The following is a 25,964-nucleotide window of genomic DNA, read 5'->3' as shown; positions in this document are numbered from 1 at the left end:
CTCCATACTGCTTAAAATAGAAGACTCGTCTAAGTCACATAATTAAGTGGGGTGCTTACTTTCCGCGACTGAAGTCGTTTTAATTGTGAATACGGCCCCAGCACAGTAAGTATAAAAGACCCACGAAAAAAACGTTAAAACAAAATGTGACAAAATTTAAAAAAAAAACGTCTCCACCTTATTACTGAAAATTAAAGGTGCCTATCAAAAACACATACCGGTACATAATAATCAAACTCACCGGCTCTATGGAAAAATAGTTTCTGTGTCTGTCTGCATTTGGGCTGAGACCGTCGACGCCACCTGCTAAACTGGGATCACCGTCAAAGAAATGGGGGTTGGATAAGGCAATCGGTGTCTCTGCAAATTAGAATAGATTTGAAATACATTGGTGCGAGATGGTCAATACTGTATCCGCTCCGTTTACAAGTACCCCCTCACCGGCAAAGAAAGTACAGTTGGGGGTGACCGAACGACCCCATCTAAATCAATTTGTGCCACTTTCCGTAAGTTGATACTATAAACAGCAGTATTGCCAGTATTATACACATGTATGATCGTGCAAAAAACAATTAGTTATGAATAGGCATGATAGGTGAAGAAACACTTTTGTTATTCATATTATAATGTTCTTTTCATTATTGGTAACAAACTCTCCAAATCATCATAATAAAAACATATCTTCTGGAATTGCGACCCTCAATTGAAGTCGGATTTGAACAGGTGCCATGTCTTGTCCTGTCATTATTAGGCCTAACAATGTAGAAAGTGGCACAAATTGATTTTTGAGTGTTTGTGTTCAACGGACCATATCTCTGGTTTGGCAAAAGCAAACTTGATAAAACAAATGGCATTTGAAAGCTGAATATCCCAGGTTATATATATAAGCATCATGAAACATTGTTTCAATATTCCAAGGACAACAGAGCCTGTTTCTGCTTGCAGCATTTTTTTTTGAGACAGGCTGTACAGGATTATACGCACTGCCATGGATTGACCAATCAGGTTTGAGGATACAAGTTTGCTTGAAGATAAATGTACACGCACTCGCTACCTTACAAGTTAAGATTATCTGCAAGATATCAAAATGTATGCATTCTCGGCAGCGTGAGGATTATATGAGCAAAAATTCAAATGATCTAAATTTGGAGGTCGTACCAAATCTGCATGGATCAACTCTCATGAGTCCTCTGGGCACATCATCAGTGGTGATATTAAAGCCTTTATTGAGGGGGTAGGTACTGCTGTTCTGGTAGGCCCAGGGGGCTACACCAAACATCTTCAGGGGAACACCTTCGAGTACGTCGTCTTGGACGAAGGTGTAAGGCATGGACCTGGGAAGAAAGATCAAAGTGAATTAAAACGAGTTTTTTTACCTTCTTTTTCCCATTATAAGAACTGCCAACCACAGGTGGTGGCTAAATAAAAAAGAAACAAGTTAACCCTGAAAGGGCCGGGTTATTTTAACCATCTCACAGCCGGGGCAAAAATGTTTTCAAGGGTATTGCAAATAAAGTTGGGGGGCGGATTTTTCTCGACTTTTGAATGAATTTTGCAAAGTGCTTTTCACAAAGTATCTTTCCAGTCCAATTTTCGAGTCAAATCGTATCCAATACTGAACTCTACAAAACAATGCCCTTGGCAATACATGTCCACATAATCATGAGAGTATCGATGTCTGTAAACTTACTGGTCTTGTCCCAAGACTGAGTTTGGGATTGTGTTCCTCTAATGCAGCCTGTTCCTCCCTGTTCAGCCAAGCTGCTGCAGTCTTGGGCATTTTGGCACTCAGACCCAAGAAATCTGAGCATACAATTACCTCACGCAGCCACTATTGCAACAGAATGGTCACCTGAACGCGATTTTGGTTTGCAGATTGCGTCGCACAGTGCGCATACATGTATGTGCCTCTGGATTCCCAGGGGCCACACGCACACTACAAATTGGGCAAATATTGTGCTCAGGCCAAAAATTCGGCAGATCGAGTTGGTCAGTTGAACATTAACACCACTGTTTACACCTCTCTCATAGCTACGCAATCATTAGAGTTACGAATGGAAGCCACCAGTTGGATCATTGAAACATCCATTTGGTCTCCTAGTTTATTTTGCTTGTAGAGTTCAATGCCCTGTCTTTTAAAGTTACATTACTACTAACTTAGTTCACAACTTTAGGCCAGAGATTCAGCCAAGCTAGCCCACCTTCCTAAATAACACAAAGTCCTTGACCAAAACGGTTCGTTACAGGCAATTCCATGAAAATGTCATCCTGAGGGTCATAAATTGTTTTTTATAATAAATGGTCATGTTGGCTACCATTTTAAAGCTGATGAGGTACAGAATCCATAAAATTCACTCAATTTTACATCAAATGCAAAATTGACATGAAAATGGGTGAAAAAAACACTTATTGGTTAAAAAGCAAAATCTTAATAAATTGCAATGTTAGGTATATTTTGCCAATTAATCAAGTATATTTTGACAAATTTTCTTGAATTTTGTCATTTTTAGGCAAAAAGCCGCGTTTTATTGCCTAAAATTACAAAATTGAATTTGTTTTGCATTTTACCCAAAATGCTGCCGCTTTTAAATTTTACCAAAACTATGTGTCAGTCTGTTACCGAAATATCTAAAAAATATTTTTTCAGTCTTTTATATTAGTTTGAACAACTTTCTTTTTTGGATTCTCTGTAGTCATCAAGCTATGAACAAAATTGCCAAAGAAAATTCATGTACCATTTTGTTATTTTTGAAATAAACCATGGTAACAGACTGACGCCTGTGGTAACAGACTGATGGTAACAGACTGACAAATGTACAAGTCTATCGCTGTAGATGCAAGGCATTGTGGGTAAAGTGCATAGTTAAATCAGTGGCCCAGGTGAAGGTATTCTGACCACTACTTAAGCCATGTGCTTTGGCCTATTTTCCTGAAATTTGGCAATGTTGGTTGGTAGGTACTTAATAAGTTGACCTCATTTGGTTGTGCTACTGCCACCACAAGAGGGCGCTTTACTCTTTATGGTTTTGCAATTTTTGGTCAAAAAACAGTATTTTTTGCATAATTTGTACATTTTGCATTCAAATGCTTCTAAATTTGGTACAAATATTGTTTGAGTCAATATAGAAGCATTCAACCTTCGCCATCCTACGACAACACTAGAGGGCGCTATATCAACTTTTTGGGCCAAAATCATCATTTTTGTTGATTTTGGCCCAAAATTTGAATTTTTCGTCCAAAATCACACCTGTACTTACACAATGGTTTCAAACACCTAAAACCTCAGTTTAAGCAGGAAAAGAACATGACAAAGAGGTCATACATGTAGGTTTACTGTACATGTTGCACATGAACTCGGAGCATGTCAGTCTGTTACCACCGATGTCAGTCTGTTACCGAGCATATTTTTGATCATGCCATTTTACCCGGCAGTGATTTACGAAAACCACCACCATTTATAAACAGCAAGGACTTAGCTTTATAATATATTTAGTGTACCATTATTTTTTATTTGCCAACTTCACAGAGGTTTTCCACTTAACACTCAGTTTGGAAAGAAAACTGCAGGTTATAGGGGCACTTGCTATGAACAAAAATGTACTTGAGTTTGGATCTTACTACTTACTACAACAACCTTACAGAAGGGATAAATTTTGAAAACCCCTCCCAAAATGTCAGTCTGTTACCCATGGAATTGCCCTTACAACACATCTATCATGCATGAGATGTGCTCAGACTATCTGGAGTTCAAGTGCCAAAAAAATTCAACGACTGGATTTGATTCATCTTGTTGATATCGCCTTCTACTGCAAGTCACACGTTGTTGCACTTGCCAAACGCTGGCTACATAAAGGGGAACATGACTGAAATACAGTCTAGGGCCAAGACAATCAACGTACCTGCACAGATCTGGATGGAATAGATATAAGACTTCATCCTCCTCAATGCCCATGTGATACATCATACCATCTGAAATGAACAAGAAATGAATTGACACAAAAGCAAGGAAATTTCAGGCTCACACGCAGCAACATTCTTCTGAGCCAAACTGTGGAGAAGGTATCCAAAATGTACTAAATAAGCACGGAACATCAGCAACATTACACGTACACTCCTTTACAGTGACCTGATAGATACTTACAAGCACGTTCATTCAAGCACTGGACTTAACCTTTAGTTCAACTGGCTTAAAGAGGTTGTGGAATGCTCGAAGACATTTCCGTCATTTTTCGGGTATATGTAGCCTAAGGTGTGATGAAATAAAAACGACTATTGTTTCTGTCATAAAATGAGTACAAAAGGTACTTTTGAGAGCTGTTTTTCAAGCCCTGTCATGCCTGTTCCGACCCGAACGTGCAATTTGTGTAAAAGTCGTCGTTGCGGGCAGCAAACAAAACACAGTAAAATCGTGACGTAATAAACAGGACTCGTTTATGCTACTACACAAATTGCACGTTCGGGTCGAAACAGGACCTGAAAAATAGCTCTCAAAAGTACCCTTTGTACTCATTTCATGACAGAAACAATAGTCGTTTTTATTTCATCACACCTTAGGCTACATATACCCAAAAAATGACGGAAATGTTTTCGAGCATTCCACAACCTCTTTAAATATACATAGCATCATTGCTTTGTGTGTATTTTTGTTCCCTTGAAGCAAGAGTGCATAACAACTTGTTGAAGGTTCAGCTTAGGCCAAAAAAAAAGTCTCAGATTTCTGGTATGCGCGCGCGTCGCTGTAGCCATGCGCGTCGGCAAAATGAAAAAGTTTTTTTTTCAATGAAAGATGATGTCTCAAAACCGCCAAACTCACTGGTTTGACTGGAATCCTGCTGCTGCACAATTTTAACGTGTTTTTAGATTGGGTTATGGTGGAGAATAAGCTTAATGTGGCCTCTCTGGACTCCCATATATTTGCACTAAGTTTAGTCGGGCACTATTTGCAGTCATCAGCCTACATTTGAAGCAAAAAAATCAGTTAAAAAAGAAAAAAAAAAAAAAAGCGTCGCCGCACCACTTTTTGGGCAAGCTCCATACCAGAAACCGGAGACTTTTTTTTTTTTGGCCTTAGTGGATATTATACATTGTACATTCAGGATAAAACAGAGGAGATGTATGTACACAGAGGAGATGCATGTACACAATGTTGGGGTCCCGTAACTGGATTCCATTGCTAACGCAAGCGCGCACACTTTCTTAAACCACCTTCAATGATTGTTTTCTTCCCAATGATACCATCTCAGGTGGAATCATCTCAAAGGGTATTTAATGTACCAGTCCTTCTGGTTCTGCGCCAACAACTCTTGAGTGGGATTTCTCATCAATTTTAGTTTCATTCTCCGGGAAGTGTGGCCTAGCGGTAAGGGTTCGTGACTCATGATCAGAGGGTCAAGGGTTCGAATCCAGCTGCCGGCCATACATGTACGTTGTGTCCTTGGGCAAGGCACTTAATCCCCACTTGCCTCTCTCCACCCAGGAGTACAAATGGGTACCAGCATTAGCTGGGAAGTAACCTGCGATGGACTGGCATCCTGTCCAAGGGGAATAGAAATATTCTCAGTCGTTTCATGCCAAGGAAACCATAGATAAACGCCGGCCGGATGGGCCATATAGGCTCGGGACAGACTTTACTTTTTTAGTTTTATTCCCAATAATAAAACATGACCAATTTCCCCACCTGTTCCGTTAATCATATTAGCGGACTCTGATTTCCAGTATGTCAGGTTGCTTCTGCCGTTAAACTTGTCGATGTGGTTGACCAACAACTTATCCTCCACACCAGTGAAGGATGTGTAGACGCCCAAATCTGTGTTGTTTCTCTGTAATGAACAGTTAAGGGTCAAAAACCAAGAAGTAACACGTGCACAACATTCACCAAGAAGAACTTGAGGACTCCCGATAAGAGCAAAAGTTTAAGGCAACAGCCAATAGAATAAAGTCAGTGACATAAAATGAATACACTGTGGACGTGTGACGTCACGCGGAATTGTCTCCAAAAGAACACGTTTCTAGTCTAGTCTGCCATTTTTACAGTACATCTGGTATGGAGTATTTAGGTGAACATTTTCTAGTTGAGATTTCTCAGACATAAGGAATAAATAAGACTGGAAAATGGGACAATGCTTCGTAACCGACCGTTTTCATCATTCAGAACGTGGCGGATGTGGTTATTTTATTTTCCAACGGATAACAAATTGATGAAAAAGTGGGTACCGTGCTTTCGCTACGTACAAGTCTAGGTTTGTGTAGTGACCTCGGTAACGCGCGATGACCTCGGTGGCGTATGACGTAACCACTTCTACAGCGTTTTAGAAAGTTTCACTGCACAGAAGCCACTAAACCTGGATCACTGTGCATACATGTACATGAGCCATGGCTAATGGCTGAAGTAGTCATTGTGGCCTCTTCATTCATCATGAGTGGAACCGGGTGCCATCACATACATTCTGTTCAGACAATCATGTTTTACTATACACTCGAGGGCAATGCTTTGTGTTTCCCTTTGTCCATGTAATATAACACTCTCCTATTGACTAAGCACACAAACTTACTACACAGGACCGTTTCCAACAAAAGACCCCACTATTGTTCTCCCTTTGTGTGTGTTAGCGTCCAGGTGGGGGGGGGGGTAGGTAATGTAAAACACGTACACACTCAGTTGTAAATGGGTTTAGAATTTGCTACCTGGATACAGTGTATGTGCCTCTCAATCCATGCAAACTATAACCTGACCCAAGATGTGACATTTGACAACAAAAAAACATGCGTGCTTACCCCCAGTAGGAATCCAAACTGAGTCTCAAACCCCGGTGGGAGAGGGAACTCCGGTACGTTTTGGTGGACCCACTCAAAGAGTGGCTCATCGTAGCCCCAGACCAACTGGTTGACAGTCAGCGGCATGAAGGGTTTCTCCCCAACCAGGTCCATGAAGGCCGCGAGTCCGAACTGAATGAGAGATCCTGCATCTCTCACAAAATAGGCCGTAGACTGAGGCCAAGGTGGAAAGAAACAGAAGGATGAGCTTTGATACAAACAATTCTAATTCTGGGACTGTTGTTTGGTTGTTCATGTTTGTTGAGGTGTTGGGGAAAGGAGGGGATCTCAGTAGGACTCTAACACTCATTCAGACTGGCATTCAAGAGTTAATTTCAGAATAATTTTGGTTCAGCACAATTGTGCTGAACCAAAATTATTCTGAAATTTGAAGCAAGTACATGAGTTTGGAAAATTGGTTATTTGACAGAAAAACATAGCAAATTTGAAAAAAAGGCACATTTGTGTGAAAAAGCTTTCATCTTTTCAAACAAACCCTTGCGACAGGTTGGCTAGTCTAGGTGCTGAGGTTCATTGGGAATTTGGAGCAGCTTAAGATGCTCCTTGTACATGTATTGCTTCTGAACCGAATGTGTATTAGTCTGAAGCACATTACATGTATTTCACGTACTTGCACAATACATTTGTAGGCAATCCGGCTCTTGAGTAAAAACATCATACGTGCGCACCACTGATTTCAAGCGCACAAAATCAATGAACATAATTATCTTGTTGGGGCTGAACTTTTCCATTTTCTACATCCCCACTATAAACTAGAATGGCAAAGCCGCCATGGCTTGCTGTCCAAGGCAGGAAGGGAGGCTGAAGGTAGGGTTGGGGATGGGCATGATGGAAGGGGATCAGGATTCTTGTTGATGTGCCTAGGTGTAAGGGTCAGGTTTTAAATGTCAACATAAAAAGTCAACAGATTACCTAATAAATACATGTGTATATAGGGTATAGGTTAGCCGCCACTGTATTATGGGGGAGTTTTCCATTGTTAGGGTAATTAGGGCCCAGTTGTGGATTTTTGCAGCCCCAACAGTGTCTTCTGCTCCCCATAATTGTATTACCATGGGAAAACTCTTGTGTAGTCGCCACAAATGCAGAACAAGAATGGGTATACCTGTACATGTAGACACAGCACCATCACCACCTCCCCCAAACCTTACCCCATCCCAAAACCTTACCCCATCCCAAACCCGCCCCCTCCCCCACCCAACCCCCTACCCACACCCATTCCATCCTCCCCTAACCATCCCCACCCTATCACCTACACATCCCAACCCCACCCAAACTCCAATCCTATCTCCTTCCCCCTCCCCTGACCCGTACCCTCCCCTACCCCAACCCCCTACACCCACCTACCCTATCTTCCCCTATCTGTCCTAACCCACCCTACACATCCCCATCCTAACCCTTATTCGAATTCCAATATCCCGCCCACCCCATTCCCCCACCCATAATCCCCACCTGACCCCATGCAACCCTACTATGATCCCTATATACTGCCCCCTCCCCTTATCCAACCCCTACAACAACCCATCCCTACCCATCCCTACATATCCCCAACCCAACCCCTACTCCGATCCTATATCCCGCCCCCTGCCCAACCCCCTCCTAACCCAACCCCTACATCCATGCCTATCCTCTCCCTACCTGTCTCCCCCTACCTGTCTCTCCCTACCTGTTCCCACCCCACCCCTACAAATCACCACCCCATCCAAACCCAGTATTCCAGCCCCTCTCCCCACCCCACCCCACCCCAACCCACCCCGCCCCACCCATCCTAGCTCCCCTACTCATCCTACTCACACAAACCCTAACTCCAACCCTATCCCCCAACCCACCCCACCCTCTCCTACCCCATCCCTACTCCAACCCCATAAACTAAAAGATCAAACCAGAAGCTCATGCACATCCCCAAAATGCATAGTGTACATGTACATGTTATACCGGTATACATACATGTACATGTACATGTACATGTATGTATACCGGTATACACACACGTACATGTTATACCAGTATACATGTACATGTAACAATTAAAAACTTTAACATTTCCTTGAATTAAAGTTCCTCAATAAAATCATAAAATTTACTGCAATGATATGAACCTAACTGAAGTTATAGAGATGATGCATGACAACTGCATTTAATTTTTTTCCCCAAGTTAACTAGAACCAAAAACTTCAACATTTTTATCTGAACGCGGACTGCCGGACAGACGGGCGCCCGGACAGACGGACGGAAATTGGTATTACAGAGGCTTGCATCTGCTTCGCAGCTCGCCAAAAAGTTCATAAATACCGGTACAGGCAACATTTCACTTCCAATAACAATTCATTTTTTCGAGGATTTCGTAAGTTGCTATCTACAGTGTCTTTTATAAATTGGTAGGATCGACAGGGCGCAGCCTTGGCAATTAAGTTTGTTTGATGATGTTATTGTTCCATTCGAGCACGTTCCGTGGGATTACTTGTAGGTAACGAATGCAAACACATCATGTGACTGGACCTGGGTTTTTCTTTTCAATTGTTTGCCCAGATTTTAGGCAAGCAAGCCATATCTCAATACCATTATCAGCAGTTACAAAATGAAAATTGTTTACTCTGTCAGCATTGTTTGCAAATGCTCATCAGCAGATGTATCAATGATTGAATTTTAAATAAATAAACCTTGACCTGAGTGTAGTGAAAAGCAAGCCCCCCAGAAAAATATCTTGAAATGTTCAGCTGTCTGAAGAAGATGGGGTTGAGCTGAGGGGAAGAAAAACAATTAAGTACAAAAGCCTTGCTTTTCAATTTATTTATCAGATGTGCAGGGTTGTGAAAAATCATGAATTTAAAAAAAAAAAAAAAAATCAATCTGATTTTTTAAAGTGAAATCAAATGTTTTTATTATTGAAAAAAGTTGGAATAAAAAACAAATGAAATGATATTATTTTAACAAGCTTGTCTTTGTATAAGTTATAAAAAAGTCTTAAATTCAACATGCATTAAATTACTCAACACCCATCTTTAAAACTCTGGATACTGTGCATTGCATTTTTACCTTTTCAAGCTCCCAATAGTGCAAACACTGTGTGAACGATTTATATAACTTAGGCCAAAAAAAAAAGGCTCTGGTTTCTGGTATGCGCGCGCGTCGCCAAAGCCATGCACGTCGGCAAAATGAAAAAGTTTTTTTTTTCAATGAAAGATGATGTCTCAAAACCGCCAAACTCACTGGTTTGCTGGAATCCTGCTGCTGCACAATTTTAACATGTTTTTAGCTAGGGTTATGGTCGAGAATAAGCTTAATGTGGCCTCTCTGGACTCCCATATATTTGCACTAAGTTTAGTCGGGCACCATTTGCAGTCATCAGCCGACATTTGAAGCAAAAAAATCAGGTAAAAAAAAAAAAAAAGCTGCGTCGCCGCACCACTTTTTGGGCAAGCTCCATACCAGAAACCGGAGACTTTTTTTGGGGGGGGCCTTAATGCTCTGATCAAAGATTCTGTTGACAATGCACTTACATTTTGGTCGTACCGGTACGTGACATTTTCATGCTCTTGCATACAGATACTGATCTTGGTCAAGGCCAGTATAAAAGTACAGGTACATAACACATTTACATAACTCAATCATTACACAATGACAAATCTGAAGGCTCAGGGTCAACAGCAATAGATTTGGACTTTGCCTCAAAATGAAGCAACAATGTAATTCGGTTACCGAAATAGATACCATATCTAAGTAAATTCTCTCTCTCTCTCTCTCTCTCTCTCTCTCAAAAACAAATTTGGATATTTTTTTCAAATTTGAAAATATCTTGTAAGTTATTTTCATATGTTCTCTGCTGCAAAAGGGTAACCAACTCAGATTTGGCATTAGACTTACATGATGTACCGGTAGTATATAGTACATGTACATGTAACAGAATTACATACATGTACATGTGTACATATAATGCTCTTCCCTGGCGATCAACTGGTTTTCATAAATTATGTGCTATGGTTGCACAAAGACATGGCGTTCACAGTGCAAACCTTAATTACTTTCCTGCTATTTAAACAGTCACAGACAGTCAAAATTTGCATCCACTTCCCCTGCTATACTTTTAACACAGGCTAGTCACCAGCAGTCAGATCATTTGTCAAGCAAGCACCGTGACTAGTCACAGTGGTGGGCACGTGTGGTCTAGCGGTGGAGTACAGGATTCATGATCATGAGGTTGTGGGTTCAAGCCCCATCGTGGACATGCGTGTTGTGCCCTTGAGTAAGGAGCTTTACCTCAATTACTCCTCTCAACCCAGGTGTTAAATGGGTACCGGCAATATTCAATGCTGGGAAGGTAACAGGAGGAGATGTGGCGATCCCCCCCCCTCCCCCCCCCCCCCCCCCCCACAGCAGCATGTCTGGCCCAATCACTAATGAAAGAGAGATGGGCACTCTGTTCCTGTGAACTCAGGTTCGTTCCCTTAACTTTTTAGTGACTAGGCAAACTCAGTCAACAGACCACGAACAGACAAAGCAGGCTATTACACGTAGTTGTGGTCCCAGGTGGCTTAGCAATCACTGGGAGTCAAAGCATACATGTAGCTATATCGAGTTACAAACAGTCACGGCCAGTCAATCCTACTTTATGTAGGCTGGGAATTCTTTAAGTGTTGACAACAGTCACTTGATTGATTTTGACTGAAAGGATTTCTTCGCACAGAATGTACATGTAGGTTTGCATAGGAGGGTTACATTTTCAAATCAGAGTTTTTGCAGTCATATTGCTACCCATATTCTTATTATGGATGGAAAACCAATGTCATTTTCACTTTTCATGTCTTGATCAGTTGATTACCCAAATGAATCCAGGCTATAGACCTGCAGTAATATTCTCACATTTTTAGGGGGGGGGAGGGGTGCTGACACTCCTTTCAATGCCTTTTCTATATCCACTCAAATGTAACACACAATTTACAACAAAACTTGCAAAGGACAAAGTCACTCACAAATTTATGCAAATTAAAAAAAAAAAGGTTTTAAGGGGTTTCCCACAAACAGTGTTTGCATTCTTTACCTTTCATGTGACCCAATTACCGATGACCCAATTACCGATAACCAACAGTACCGATATACATGTACATGTGCTTGCTTTTTTTTTTACATTGACCAGACTAATCCACTCTCACACTGTGCATAGAGGTGAAGTGAAAACCGTTGAACTATTGAAAGTACATGCACAATGGATATAGCAGAGAGTCTGACAAACATGTGATCAACCAAATGAGGTTTTTGCCCTGAATTCACCGACGTTTCGCCCCGACGCAAAATTCCCATCTTATAAAACATGTGATGCTTGTATAATCAGGAAAGTGATTTCACAGTGATGAAAGTTACATGTGATGCTTGTATAATCAGAAAAGTGATTTCACAGTGATGAGAGTTACATGTGATCCTTGTATAATCAGGAAAGTGATTTCACAGTGGTGAGAGTTGCACAAGCAGGAAATTCAACACAGATCACCGTCTGATATACCGGTACAGTACACACAGACATTGTCGGTTCAAGTGGTTACATTTGATATGAATGTTGTATTACCTAGATACATGTTGTTGATTTTGCACATAAGTGGGGAAAAGGGGGACAGATAGTAATTTTTTTTGTCATGGACAATAGGGCTCGTTCAATGACGGCCATCTCTGTAGGAGAACTGCAGCTGCGTATTTTACGCAATCAACCGTTGCGCAGTGTTGAAAATGTTCCTAACGCGCGCGCTTGTTGCTCGAAATTTGTTTGAAATACGACGCAGCCAATGTGCGTTATGCAAGTTGACGCTCAAAATGCCGATGCACGTGGATGGTCTTTAGGAAATGACGTCATTTGAACGAGACCTATTACTGGAGTGGGATACATGCTTTGCTTATCAAACATACTGGTACCAAACAACTGTTTGTTGCATGTTAATGATTTTGATTTTGTGCTCATTATTTGCACTAGTAAAACAGAGCGCACCAGGGCTTGTGAAATTTAACTAAAGATGGACCTTGTGCTAACCAGCTAGCTGTACACCTGAACACATCAAAAGGCACATGATGAGGGCCACTACTAATGTGGGCCCACATTTAATTTGGTGTGTACACATTTGTACACGTCTTCTCTAAAACACAAATCAGGGTGAGTAAAAAAAAAAAAAAATCCTGAATGGCAGGACCAATTTTTGAATGAAGTTTTGCCTGTAGCTCTTTCAAAATCTAGGATATGAAAGCCCAGTCATTAAAGGTATAGTCCATCATTTGCAGCCATCCGAAAAGTAACTGGCGTAATTATTGTTGAAAAACAAACTTGGTTGAAAGATAGTAAGGGGACTAAACTCCCTGTGAAATTATTCTTTCTGGGAAGCTGTCATTTTGAAGTAATCAACGAAAGAAGGCATTTCCAACGGTGATTCTTAAGAAGCACCGTAGGAAAATTTAAATTAGTAGTTCGTTTTGTTATTCAGCGCAGCGCGCACAAGTATTGGAACGACGCACACGCGCGCGCGGTTGTTATAATTCGTCGGATCAGTGCGCGACGTCGCGTATAGCTGCAATTCAAAACAATTCAAAACATGATTCAGTAACTTTGGATTTGAAATTGAGATCTTAGAATGCTGTTTTTCTCGGAATGTACAGCTGAAGCTTAGCTGAAACTTCATCAGGTTAGTTGCTCAGTATCCTTCATTAGATTTTGAACTCTTTTGTTGCTTCAAACGAACAAAATGCACAAATTACAAATGATGGACTATAGCTTTAAGCTTTCTTTTAGTACAAAAATCACTCACTCACTCATGTACTTTTCAAGTTACTGCATTTTTAACAGAACCACCGTTTTAAAGTTCTGTCCACGGATCACAAAAAAGGTACTTGTTCTTTCAGCAAAACGAAAACAATTCACATGCATCCCTATGACTGAGAATTGTTTTCGTTTTGCGGAAAGAACACTTACTTTGTTTGTGATCTGTGGACAGAACTTCTGTTCTGTTCAAAATGCCGTAACTTGAAGAGTACATGAGTGATCTGAATGATTCTTGTACTGAAAGAAAGCTTAATGACTGGGCTTTCATATCCTAGAATTTGAAAGTGCTACATGCAAAACTTCATTCAAAAAATGGTCCTCCCATTTGGGATGTTTTTGTTTTTTTTACTCACCCTATAGAATACACTCAGATGAATGCAAAAAACATGTTTACTTCCCTTACCCAAAATGGCATGTTGGTCGTCATGAAAGTGTCATTCTCATCCCCAACTGACTGTGATCGGTCAAAGACATAGGTGTAGGGCTGAATACTGGTCACAGTACTGTTGGGGTTGAAGGTTATGTTTTCTCTCGGCAGTGACATTCTGCATTGACAGTAACATAACAATTGTAAGAGTTACAAATCAACATACTATTAGTTATCTTGTGAGCGCGAGTGGAACACGGAATAATGTAGTGCGTCTGTGTCCCACATACCACGAGGCCAAAGGCCGAGTGGTATGTGGGACACAGACACACTACATTTTCCGTGTTCCACGAGTGCGAGCGCGATAACGAATTTATCTTCAAGCAAACTTGACGCGCAGTACAGTTGGAATGAGCACGCTTTACACAGACATTCAGCAGTTTAGCGTATGAAGCTAGAATGGCGCTCACATCTTGGAACAGCGGAATACGCAGAGTGCGGTATGGACCGTGGCAGTGCGGTATGGTTATATGTAGCACGGCTTGTTGCCATGGATCGACCAATCAGGATCGAGGATGCAAGTTTGCTTGAAGATAAATGTAATTGAGGTGATTTTGAGATTTTGTACAAAAACAATCTGTAGCACAGAATATGGGGTCACACATTGAATGTGTACATGTATATTATAGAGAAGATGGAATTTGTTTGGAATTGATGGAACCGTTAGTCAATGAAAGTGGCAAACACAAAACCCAAACTGTCTGAACTCTAATCATTTGGGACAAATTGTCTGAAGTTCAAACAAACAAAACCAGCAGAAAACCAGCTTGAATGTTGATGCACTTCCCTGACATTTCAACTGAAAGCACCATAACCGGTAACTCATACACTATAATACTCCTTAACTGTGAACTACCAAATAAACATTTACCAGTACCTATTGAAGAGACCAGCCAAAGTCTTCACTAATGAGTGGTGAAAAGAATTAAGCTTATCTTTTCAAAGATATCACTGAACAGATTTTATGGTGGCTGTACATATACACAGCCATCAAATCCTTCAAGTCTACATGCATTTATAAGGATTATCGAACTAATCAACTAGGGAAGGGTTCGACCATAACCTTTTTTTCACTAGCCAGCCAGGCTACTGAAACAGACTCTTAACTACTAGCCCGCATGCATTCTCACTAGCCCGCATGTTTTTTCTTTTATAGAGTGTTTCATAAACAGCAATGTGCGTACATGTAAAACGTATAGAGCCTGAAAGTTGACCCCTAGTGGCACGCTTCAGGGCCCCTCCAAAAAAGAGAAAATATTAACATGTAAAATGTCAGAGCTTTTGAAATTAGCTTTGGTACATTGATTTCTCAAGTAAATCACCCTCGTAATTTCATGGAAACTGAAAAATCGCATGGCGTGAAAGAGAAGTACCGGTAATGTGCCAAAAATTGACCTTCCACTTCTGAAAACTTCCATGTGGACTCGTGGAACTCGATCACTCCTTCAAGCATGAAAATTTATGCAATAATTTGGTGGTGGTCATTTGGGTAAAAATTTAAACTCAAACAGGAGACTCAAATGTCTTTTGGGACGGACATTTTGTTTTTCAATAAACTTGAAGGATTTATTTTCATTTACTAACAAATCTTAAATGACCGTTATAAGAACTGTGGTAAAACGTGACCCAAATGAGCCTGAATAAATCTAGAATCCATCAGATGTACAATGTACATAGGATTAGGTAAATCTTCAATTCGTTATCATTTTTGTTCTCATGCAAGTATGCGGTGTGAAAACTGAAAATGCACAGTAGGCCTATATCACAGGATACATGGACTACAGATCGTACAAATACACGGCTTTAAAAAAAAAAATTCTTGAACTACCCTGTACCCTAGGTTTTTTATTTAACCAGAGGTTGTTGACTGAAATAAGGCACAGAATGATCAATTATTTAGTTACATGTAGGCAAGGTTTGAAGGTTTACTTTTGACGAGATAAAAAAACCAAAAACCAAAAACCACATTTGCTGGCTACCTTCGAGTAATGAATGACCTTTTGAAAAAGTTAACAAACAAAAAAATAATAACGGACATAATGCTCTATTCACTGCTTGTGCTCTGTATCAACAAACTCTTCCTTTTTCCTGGAGGCAATTTGGATAAGCAATATTGCTAGAAAAATACAGGTACATGTACATGTGTACTTTTCTTCAGGTTGCTCTGTTCATGTACAATGCAAGTTGCGTCTTATTGTATACTAAGAAGAAAACTGTCACCAGTGGTTAGTTAGCTAGGGTTCGTGACTCATGATCAGAGGGTCAGGGGTTCGAATTGAGCTGCTGGTCATATGTTGTGTCCTTGGACAAGCCACTCACCCCCACTTGTCTCTCTCCGGCACCCAGGAGTACAAATGGGTACCGGCATTAGCTGGGGAGTAATCGATGGACTTAATATCCCATTCAGGGGGAGTAGAAATATTCTCAGTGGTTTCATGCAACTGAAACCGGAGATAAACGCCAGCCCGATGGGCCACATTGGCTTGTGACAGATTTTACTTTTACTACAGACTTGTAGTATTGTAGATGACCCATACACAAGTAACTCCAACTCCAACAGTTGTATTAAAGGGAATGTACATCATTGGCTTTTGCTGTAATTTTCAGAAATGAACTATTTGAGGGGTTAGTTTAATACCGGTAGATCAAATATTGTTACACTAGCTGACACGTTTGAAGTTTTGTGTTCGAAAATGCTGGAAAAACCAAGAAAAACTAAAATCTTCAAGTAGTCTGGTTCCCTGACTCCACTAAAGATGATATGGATCAATTTATGCCAGAAAATTGTAAGGTAAGGTAACCAGTCTAGCTGGCCTGCACCTGTTCATAAACATGTAAGTACCAATAGCAAACAAAATTTGGACCGAAAAAAAATGGTAAATTTCGAGCAGTAGTTGAAAAATAGTTAGGTTATTCAACGGTGGTCGACCGACCACCGTTGGAAATTTATACAAAAAAAAACACTTTTCTTGAAAATGACTTCACACAATTAAGGTGCCATAATTTTACAGGATGCTTTAGACTGTCTTTTACTAACATCCTAGTAAGGTATTTCGTAGAAATGTGGTAGTCTTGTTTTTCGATGTTTGCAAATGTTGTATATTCCCTTTAAACTGAACATGACAAAGTCATTCCTTGTTATGGTTATTGTTCTTCCCCTGTTGCATCTACATGTGAATTGACTAGTGACCAATTGAGACCAGAGATGTGATGATTGACTTATGATGGACCCGACAAGAACACTGCCAATTTCTCAACCTTGGCATACATTGTAGATTATCATGATTAAAATGCTAACACATGTACCCGGTACATTGTAGATCTCTACATGTACCAAGTCTATGTAAACCCATCTTCTAGTGTTATACCGTCCCGTGAGTATACACTACTGTATTTGTGCTGGCACATGTACATGTATGCATACTAGAACTTACTTGTAAGAATAAGGTCCAATTTCGACTACACTGGGTTTGGCTCCTTGGAGCACCTCATCTGGGTTTTGAAGATCGAAGAAGTAAAACCTGGTGTAAATGGGCAGCGTGGGATCTTGCCACTCTGGGTAGATAGGGGACTTTGGACTGATGACCATCATCTGAAGAGGGACAATAAAGGTCAAAAGGAACATTATTCCTTTCTCCTAATGTACTAATAATTTTCTCCCTCCATGTCCCTGAAACAAAATTTCTCCGCCACAATTATTATTATTTCTTTCTGGTAATGAAACCAAGGATTCCTCAAAAGTACCCTAGGCACTGTAGCTCGAAAGCCTGAAGAAACCTGTAGAGAGAAGACAATGAGAAGAAATTACAGTTTTAGAGGTGGGAGGAAAAGCCCAGAAGAATATTCTGAGGAAAACCCGCGGAATCAGGTAGGGACTGAAAACCCAATCCACATGTTGGCCCGGGCAGGATTCGAACCCGGGTCACAGCAGTGAAAGGTGAGGAAAGTACCGCTACGCCAACCTGACTCCCCCTTAGGAGTTATGGGGCCATTCATCATTGGTGTCCTTGGGAATGTACTGGTTCACATCCTAATCAGCTAAGCCACCAGTTGATGGGGTCAATTGGAGGGCAGCTGGTTATATCTTTATATCAAAGGATGAGCTTGATATTTTACCATTTATCATTGGTGTCCTTGGGGATGTACTGGTTCACATCCTAATCAGCTAAGCCACCAGTTGATGGGGTCAATTGGAGGGCAGCTGGTTATATCTTTATATCAAAGGATTAGCTTGATATTTTACCATTTATCATTGGTGTCCTTGGGAATTTACTGGTTCACATCCTAATCAGCTAAGCCACCAGTTGATGGGGTCAATTGGAGGGCAGCTGGTTATATCTTTATATCAAAGGATGAGCTTGATATTTTACCATTTATCATTGGTGTCCTTGGGGATGTACTGGTTCACATCCTAATCAGCTAAGCCACCAGTTGATGGGGTCAATTGGAGGGCAGCTGGTTATATCTTTATATCAAAGGATGAGCTTGATATTTTACCATTTATCATTGGTGTCCTTGGGGATGTACTGGTTCACATCCTAATCAGCTAAGCCACCAGTTGATGGGGTCAATTGGAGGGCAGCTGGTTATATCTTTATATCAAAGGATGAGCTTGATATTTTACCATTTATCATTGGTGTCCTTGGGAATGTACTGGTTCACATCCTAATCAGCTAAGCCACCAGTTGATGGGGTCAATTGGAGGGCAGCTGGTTATATCTTTATATCAAAGGATTAGCTTGATATTTTACCATTTATCATTGGTGTCCTTGGGAATGTACTGGTTCACATCCTAATCAGCTAAGCCACCAGTTGATGGGGTCAATTGGAGGGCAGCTGGTTATATCTTTATATCAAAGGATGAGCTTGATATTTTACCATTTATCATTGGTGTCCTTGGGGATGTACTGGTTCACATCCTAATCAGCTAAGCCACCAGTTGATGGGGTCAATTGGAGGGCAGCTGGTTATATCTTTATATCAAAGGATTAGCTTGATATTTTACCATTTATCATTGGTGTCCTTGGGAATGTACTGGTTCACATCCTAATCAGCTAAGCCACCAGTTGATGGGGTCAATTGGAGGGCAGCTGGTTATATCTTTATATCAAAGGATGAGCTTGATATTTTACCATTTATCATTGGTGTCCTTGGGGATGTACTGGTTCACATCCTAATCAGCTAAGCCACCAGTTGATGGGGTCAATTGGAGGGCAGCTGGTTATATCTTTATATCAAAGGATTAGCTTGATATTTTACCATTTATCATTGGTGTCCTTGGGAATGTACTGGTTCACATCCTAATCAGCTAAGCCACCAGTTGATGGGGTCAATTGGAGGGCAGCTGGTTATATCTTTATATCAAAGGATGAGCTTGATATTTTACCATTTGTCATTGGTGTCTTTGGGGATTTACTGGTTCACATCCTAATCAGCTAAGCCACCAGTTGATGGGGTCAATTGGAGGGCAGCTGGTTATATCTTTATATCAAAGGATGAGCTTGATATTTTACCATTTATCATGGGTGTCCTTGGGAATTTACTGGTTCACATCCTAATCAGCTAAGCCACCAGTTGATGGGGTCAATTGGAGGGCAGCTGGTTATATCTTTATATCAAAGGATGAGCTTGATATTTTACCATTTATCATTGGTGTCCTTGGGAATGTACTGGTTCACATCCTAATCAGCTAAGCCACCAGTTGATGGGGTCAATTGGAGGGCAGCTGGTTATATCTTTATATCAAAGGATGAGCTTGATATTTTACCATTTATCATTGGTGTCCTTGGGAATTTACTGGTTCACATCCTAATCAGCTAAGCCACCAGTTGATGGGGTCAATTGGAGGGCAGCTGGTTATATCTTTATATCAAAGGATGAGCTTGATATTTTACCATTTATCATTGGTGTCCTTGGGGATGTACTGGTTCACATCCTAATCAGCTAAGCCACCAGTTGATGGGGTCAATTGGAGGGCAGCTGGTTATATCTTTATATCAAAGGATGAGCTTGATATTTTACCATTTATCATTGGTGTCCTTGGGGATGTACTGGTTCACATCCTAATCAGCTAAGCCACCAGTTGATGGGGTCAATTGGAGGGCAGCTGGTTATATCTTTATATCAAAGGATGAGCTTGATATTTTACCATTTATCATTGGTGTCCTTGGGGATGTACTGGTTCACATCCTAATCAGCTAAGCCACCAGTTGATGGGGTCAATTGGAGGGCAGCTGGTTATATCTTTATATCAAAGGATGAGCTTGATATTTTACCATTTATCATTGGTGTCCTTGGGAATGTACTGGTTCACATCCTAATCAGCTAAGCCACCAGTTGATGGGGTCAATTGGAGGGCAGCTGGTTATATCTTTATATCAAAGGATGAGCTTGATATTTTACCATTTATCATTGGTGTCCTTGGGAATTTACTGGTTCACATCCTAATCAGCTAAGCCACCAGTTGATGGGGTCAATTGGAGGGCAGCTGGTTATATCTTTATATCAAAGGATTAGCTTGATATTTTACCATTTATCATTGGTGTCTTTGGGAATTTACTGGTTCACATCCTAATCAGCTAAGCCAGCAGTTGATTAGCCTTGGTCAAGGCGCTAGTTGTTATTCATCCCGGCCGTAGCGCGGTAAACGATATCCTTGCTAGCGCGTGCATGTGGTGCATTAAAAATACAGCGCGAACAGCGACCTCACGCTGCCACCATTTCTATGCAAATCAGTTGGACCCAATATAGCGCCTTGGTTCAATCGTCGGCAAAAGCTTATGTTTTTCTTTATTTTGCGCTGGATTTCTAGCGCACCACCTCGTATGCGAATACAGATCAGTGTAGGCGGGGCTAATATGTGGAGTGTCCAATCACAACTTGGTAAATCCGGACGTCATCAAATTATTTGCGGCTATTCGCCTTTTGCGGACGTGACAGGAACCACAGTTTTTGTGCATTGGTGCCGTGTGCAGAGACACACAACGTGTAGGTGTGTATGGATTATGTACGGTGCCATGTTTCACTATGCAAGTATCCACGCAACGATCGACCAATAAGAAAACGACATTTAAGGTCAGCTAAGGCTATTAACATAATGAGCACCACCCCTAAAACCTCACATGGACGATTGAACCAAGGCGCTAGATTGGGTCCAACTGATTTGCATTAAAATAGTGGCCGCGTGAGGTCGCTGTTTGCGCTGTACATTTGTATTTTAATGCACTGCATGCATAGCGCTAGCGAAGATATCGTTTACTGCGCTACGGCCGGATGAATAATATCTAGCGCCTTGACCAAGGCTACCAGTTGATGGGGTCAATTGGAGGGCATCTGGTTATATCTTTATATCAAACAGTGTTCTCCACAGACTTTTTTCTTGGGAGGGCGGCATGACGTCATCGGACGGGCGCCCGTCGGTATGACGTCATCGAGCGGATAGTGATTTTTTTTTTACCACATTTTTATCAATGGGACCTAAATCGAAGCTCCTGATTGGTCCACTTCCGTTTTAAGTTCGCATAATTATACATCAGAGAACTGGCATATGGCAAAAAAAATCGGAAAATGGGCCGAACAAAAATACCTTTCCGAAATCTGGGCCACGCTGCCATTTCACACATGTACAGTACATGCATATACAATACACTTCATGCCCAATTTCCGGACACCTGCTTTATTTTCGATTCAAACAAAATTTTACGATGAAAAAAAAATGGTCAGTGTTTTCATTGCGTAAAATGCCTGAATTACGGCATAGAGTAATGGAGTCATCAATAAAGGAGTTCACTTCTTACTTGAGAAAGTCGAGGGAAAAGTCTGAAAGACAAGGGCACCGTTCATGGTGCTTCAATCATGTCCATGATTCAACCACACAACTCCACTACTCCACTTGCATTCATACGTGGGGAAAAATCAGGCATTATCGTCTTTCTCTTCCAACAAATGCCAGTGAAATGTTTCGCTAATGCTCTCTTCGCTATCCTCGAGATAATCATCATGATTTTAAAGCATTGCATTTTGTACAACTAAATCTGAAACCTCCGAAAATCGCACAACGTAATGATTTTATCCACTGGATCATTCACAAGGCTACCCGTTCCCGACCGGCCATGTGCTAGCGGACGGTATACAGTGCGGTACGTGCGCTGGTACCATTGCATATTCGCACGCACGTGCGACACAGTGATTTTTCCAAGTCGCCTGTCAATGTGTAACCTTTTGTCCAGCCCGAGAAGGCTCCAATCAGTGTTATGCCCTGTGTTTCTACCGTTTAAACACTCCAATAACGACTGGTGAAAGAGATTAAAACTACGTTCACGATGATTTTAACATGCCATTTCCATCGACTTTTCTTCAAAATTATGATTGAAATAAAATGACATTTTGTGAAAAAAATCGTTAGAAAATCCATGGCAGGGTGGCCAATCCTTTGGCAGGGCGGCCTTAATTCTTAGGAGGGCGGCCCGCCCTCCCAAAACCTACATGTGGAGAACACTGATCAAAGGATTAGCTTGATATTTTACCATTTATCATTGGTGTCCTTGGGGATTTACTGGTTCACATCCTAATCAGCTAAGCCAACAGTTGATGGGGTCAATTGGAGGGCAGCTGGTTATATCTTTATATCAAAGGATTAGCTTGATATTTTTGGATACTTGTGCCTGCCCACCTTCAAACATGGGCAAATAATACCCCTCATAGTTTTACAACGACTTACAAAAAAACAAGGTAACTCATGCTACTGTTACACCAAGATAAACCTTAGCATAGCAGTTACTTATTATGTCATCAATTAAGCTTTAGTGTTGTTTGTGTAAGAACACAATCAAAATAAAAAAATTGTAATTTTTTTGGTATATCCTTTCAACCATGTTTCAACGTAGCATCAGTTAGGCCCTACCATTTTTCACAGCTGTCCTATACATACATAAGTTGACATCTGATTTTTGTAGTACCATGGAGATCTAGCCCTGAATGTTGAGTATAAAAAATACCAAAAAAATGGGGATTCCAATCAAATGGGTTTAAGAGCTGGAGCATGAAGAATGTAAAAGTATGAGCAAAAGTGTAGCATGAGTTACCGTGGAATCGCCATCTAGTGTATTGTGTGCCACTACTAAGAGAAACTTGTTGCTAGTATTATTGCATCTGGGTGCTCTACGCTGACTAGTAGTTAAGTGCTATGAACTGATGGCCTGATCCTTTGCTGTTCAGTGGCATATTGAACTATGGTAAGGCCACAAAAAAAAAAGGTTCTGCTTCTGGTTTATACCCTATACCTACCCTATTTTGACAACCCCAACCCTTTTTTTTGGGGGGGGGGGACCCAAAAACATCAATTACTACCTTTTTACCCTTGACTACAAGCAGACACCTCCATATGATCGTACACAAACAAATTGCCAAAACTTTCCCTACCTATACCTACCCAATTTTCAAAAGCAAAGTAATCGGAAGCAGAACTATATTTTTTGGGGCCTAACTAATGTTACCTTGTGTGTACATCGGTAACGCACACTACTGGTAACTCGATCATGCTACAGTTTATTGGGTCATTATTAAATGTTAGACACCAGTAGTACTTCATCCAATTTTTGAATCCACGATCATTTACAAACGTTTATTTGCGAACTTTAAAAAATGAAACTGTCAAAATATTATGAAATATCCTAAAATGTAATAATATGGGCCCAATTTCATAGCGCTGCTTAACAACCAACTTTGTGCTTACCGAGCCTCCATCTATTTCATAGGGACTGTTAAGCAGTAAGCACAGCAAAAGCACGCTTAACCCAAGAAGAAAACTTTGCTTAAATCAGTGACGTAACAATAGAAGTCTCCATGCGCGCGCAACCGTTAGCATGAAATAGTGCTTAAGCAGCAGCATGATTTTCTGCTATAGTAAGCACAACTTTTCTGCTTACTGTTAAGCAGTGCTATGAAATTGGGCCATGATCATCATCCTGTGAAGCGCTTAGTATGCTGTGAGTTTGGTGAAAAGGGGAATTACCATGGCGATTAGATGGAAACTATTGCTTTTTGTCAATCACAAATGAAGATACTTTTCACAGTTTTCTCAAAAAGTACATACTGAATTCAAATTGCGGCAAGTTAGTTTGTTGATTTTTGCAAATGTGTCCATTACCTTTGAACGGGAGGCGATTTTGTTTTTGATACCCGGTACAAAAAAAAACACCTGTGCCCGTCCTTAAAGTTACATGAACATGCACATTTACATTTTGACAATAATTCGCCACTTTTATGAGTTCAGGTTTCAATTAACAAATTTGAAAACATGTTATAATTTTTCGTTTTTAACTCTTTCAGTGCCAAACTCGTACATGTACGAGGTATATTTGTTAGTCCAATAGCGCCAACCTCGTACATGTACGAGGTAATGTTCGTAAATGTTCGTACTTAAAATTGCCAAACCTCGTACACGTACGAGGTAGAGTAAATATGTTATCAAAAGGGGGTGCTCTTGCTCTTTCTAATGGTACCATTTTCATGCATGTACGACCTGTATTTATTTTTTCATTCGAGTTCTTGAGAGAGGGCGCAGCACTAAATCTCGTATTTTCTGCAAAAAGTGCGGAATCTCCCTGTGTTCAGGCCAGTGTTTCAGGGTGTATCACTATGTTTGTGACTACTTTTGACTTTCAAATATATCAAGGATATACCAGAGAGTAACAACAACAAATTTAGTGAGTAAAACTTATTTACTTTTTTTTTTACAGAATTTTGAACAATTAACAAAAACGCTCGAAGTTGGGCGCTTTAGGGTTAAACTTTTCAAATTTCGCGGGCACTGAAAGAGTTAACAAAACCCAAACAATTCAGTCAAACAAAGCAATATAATATATTAACACATTTAGCATAATATCATTTTTTGCCACATCACATATGGATGGAAAAAAGAAAAAAAGAATCACAGTTATATGTATAAAAACAAGTTTGTTGATTACCTGATCTAAGATGGAGTCCATGAGTGCCTTGAATCCAAGTGGGATGGCCACCGCACCAATAAGGACCATCAGTACGCCGATGACCATCACAATGACGAAAGTACGAGTTCTGAGCTTGTGAGCAACTTTGGCAACTGTCATGATGACTTCAGGCAGTGGATCTAAGTATGTCAAGTCAGCTCCAGAGTTGGGCAATGACTGATTGCAGTGGGACTTGCACCTGTCAGTATATAGGCCTAAAATACAGTACGGTGATTGACAGTATCTATCTATGCATGAGTTCACTTGATGAATCCTATTTCTGCATAAACCGTGCAAACTCGTTGATGACAAGGATCTCTTACAGTGCTTTTACAATTCCTACACAATAATGTATCATGCAATTCTGTTATATATTGACTACTGGTACCTGGACCCCTTCCAGTCTGGTGCACAGGGCTTTCATAATCCCTACACAATGCATCATGCAATTCTGTACTCGAACCCCATCTGGTCTGGGTCCCCTCCCCCTCCCCCCCAAAAAAATACAGCTTTTTGATTGGTCAATATGCGTGGAAAGGACGGAAAAATGGGGTGTGGCATTACCTTTACTGGTGTGCAGCACTGGTCTTGTCTATAATGAGCAGAGATGACAACCAGTCCAATCACACATTCAGGTCTGTAGACAAAGATCCACAGACACTCATTGGCTGTCACCAGACAAAACTGGACCAATCGGTGTGTATTAGAGCAGTGACCTGGCCATGGATAGTAGGTGTGACTTGGTCAATGAGTAACAGCAGTCAATCTGCAGAGATAGAATGTAGCTAGGTGTACAAATGTGCATTATCATTGTCAAATATATTGCATGTTGGCTGTCTAGTGTTAATTGCTTGAAGTATAATGATCTGACTGTTGGTGACTAGCCTGTGTAAAAGGAATGGCAGGGAAAGAGGATTTA

The 25,964-nt window shown here is 40.7% G+C and overlaps 1 protein-coding gene across 2 annotated transcripts in view; it reads right to left on the bottom strand.

Annotated features, from left to right (window-relative positions):
* The window catches only part of LOC119740916 (scavenger receptor class B member 1-like), a 46,502-nt gene that overhangs the window by 10,864 nt on the left and 9,674 nt on the right, over positions 1-25,964 (bottom strand). For both annotated transcript variants that reach the window (XM_038216394.1, XM_038216395.1), the window contains exons 2-10: positions 25,610-25,811; positions 25,025-25,260; positions 17,492-17,649; positions 14,034-14,175; positions 6,775-6,987; positions 5,678-5,819; positions 3,900-3,969; positions 1,159-1,334; positions 242-360 (exon numbers count right to left, since the gene is read on the bottom strand). In XM_038216394.1, coding sequence (XP_038072322.1) covers positions 242-360; positions 1,159-1,334; positions 3,900-3,969; positions 5,678-5,819; positions 6,775-6,987; positions 14,034-14,175; positions 17,492-17,649; positions 25,025-25,165 — 1,161 coding nt within the window. In that variant the 5' untranslated portion in view covers positions 25,166-25,260; positions 25,610-25,811. The remainder of the gene's footprint in view (positions 1-241; positions 361-1,158; positions 1,335-3,899; positions 3,970-5,677; positions 5,820-6,774; positions 6,988-14,033; positions 14,176-17,491; positions 17,650-25,024; positions 25,261-25,609; positions 25,812-25,964) is intronic.

This window comes from Patiria miniata, unplaced genomic scaffold, assembly GCF_015706575.1.
Source record: "Patiria miniata isolate m_02_andy unplaced genomic scaffold, ASM1570657v1 HiC_scaffold_5, whole genome shotgun sequence".
Taxonomy (NCBI): Eukaryota; Metazoa; Echinodermata; class Asteroidea; order Valvatida; family Asterinidae; genus Patiria; species Patiria miniata.
Note: the sequence above shows the minus strand (reverse complement) of the source record. Positions and strands in the feature narration are given on the sequence as shown.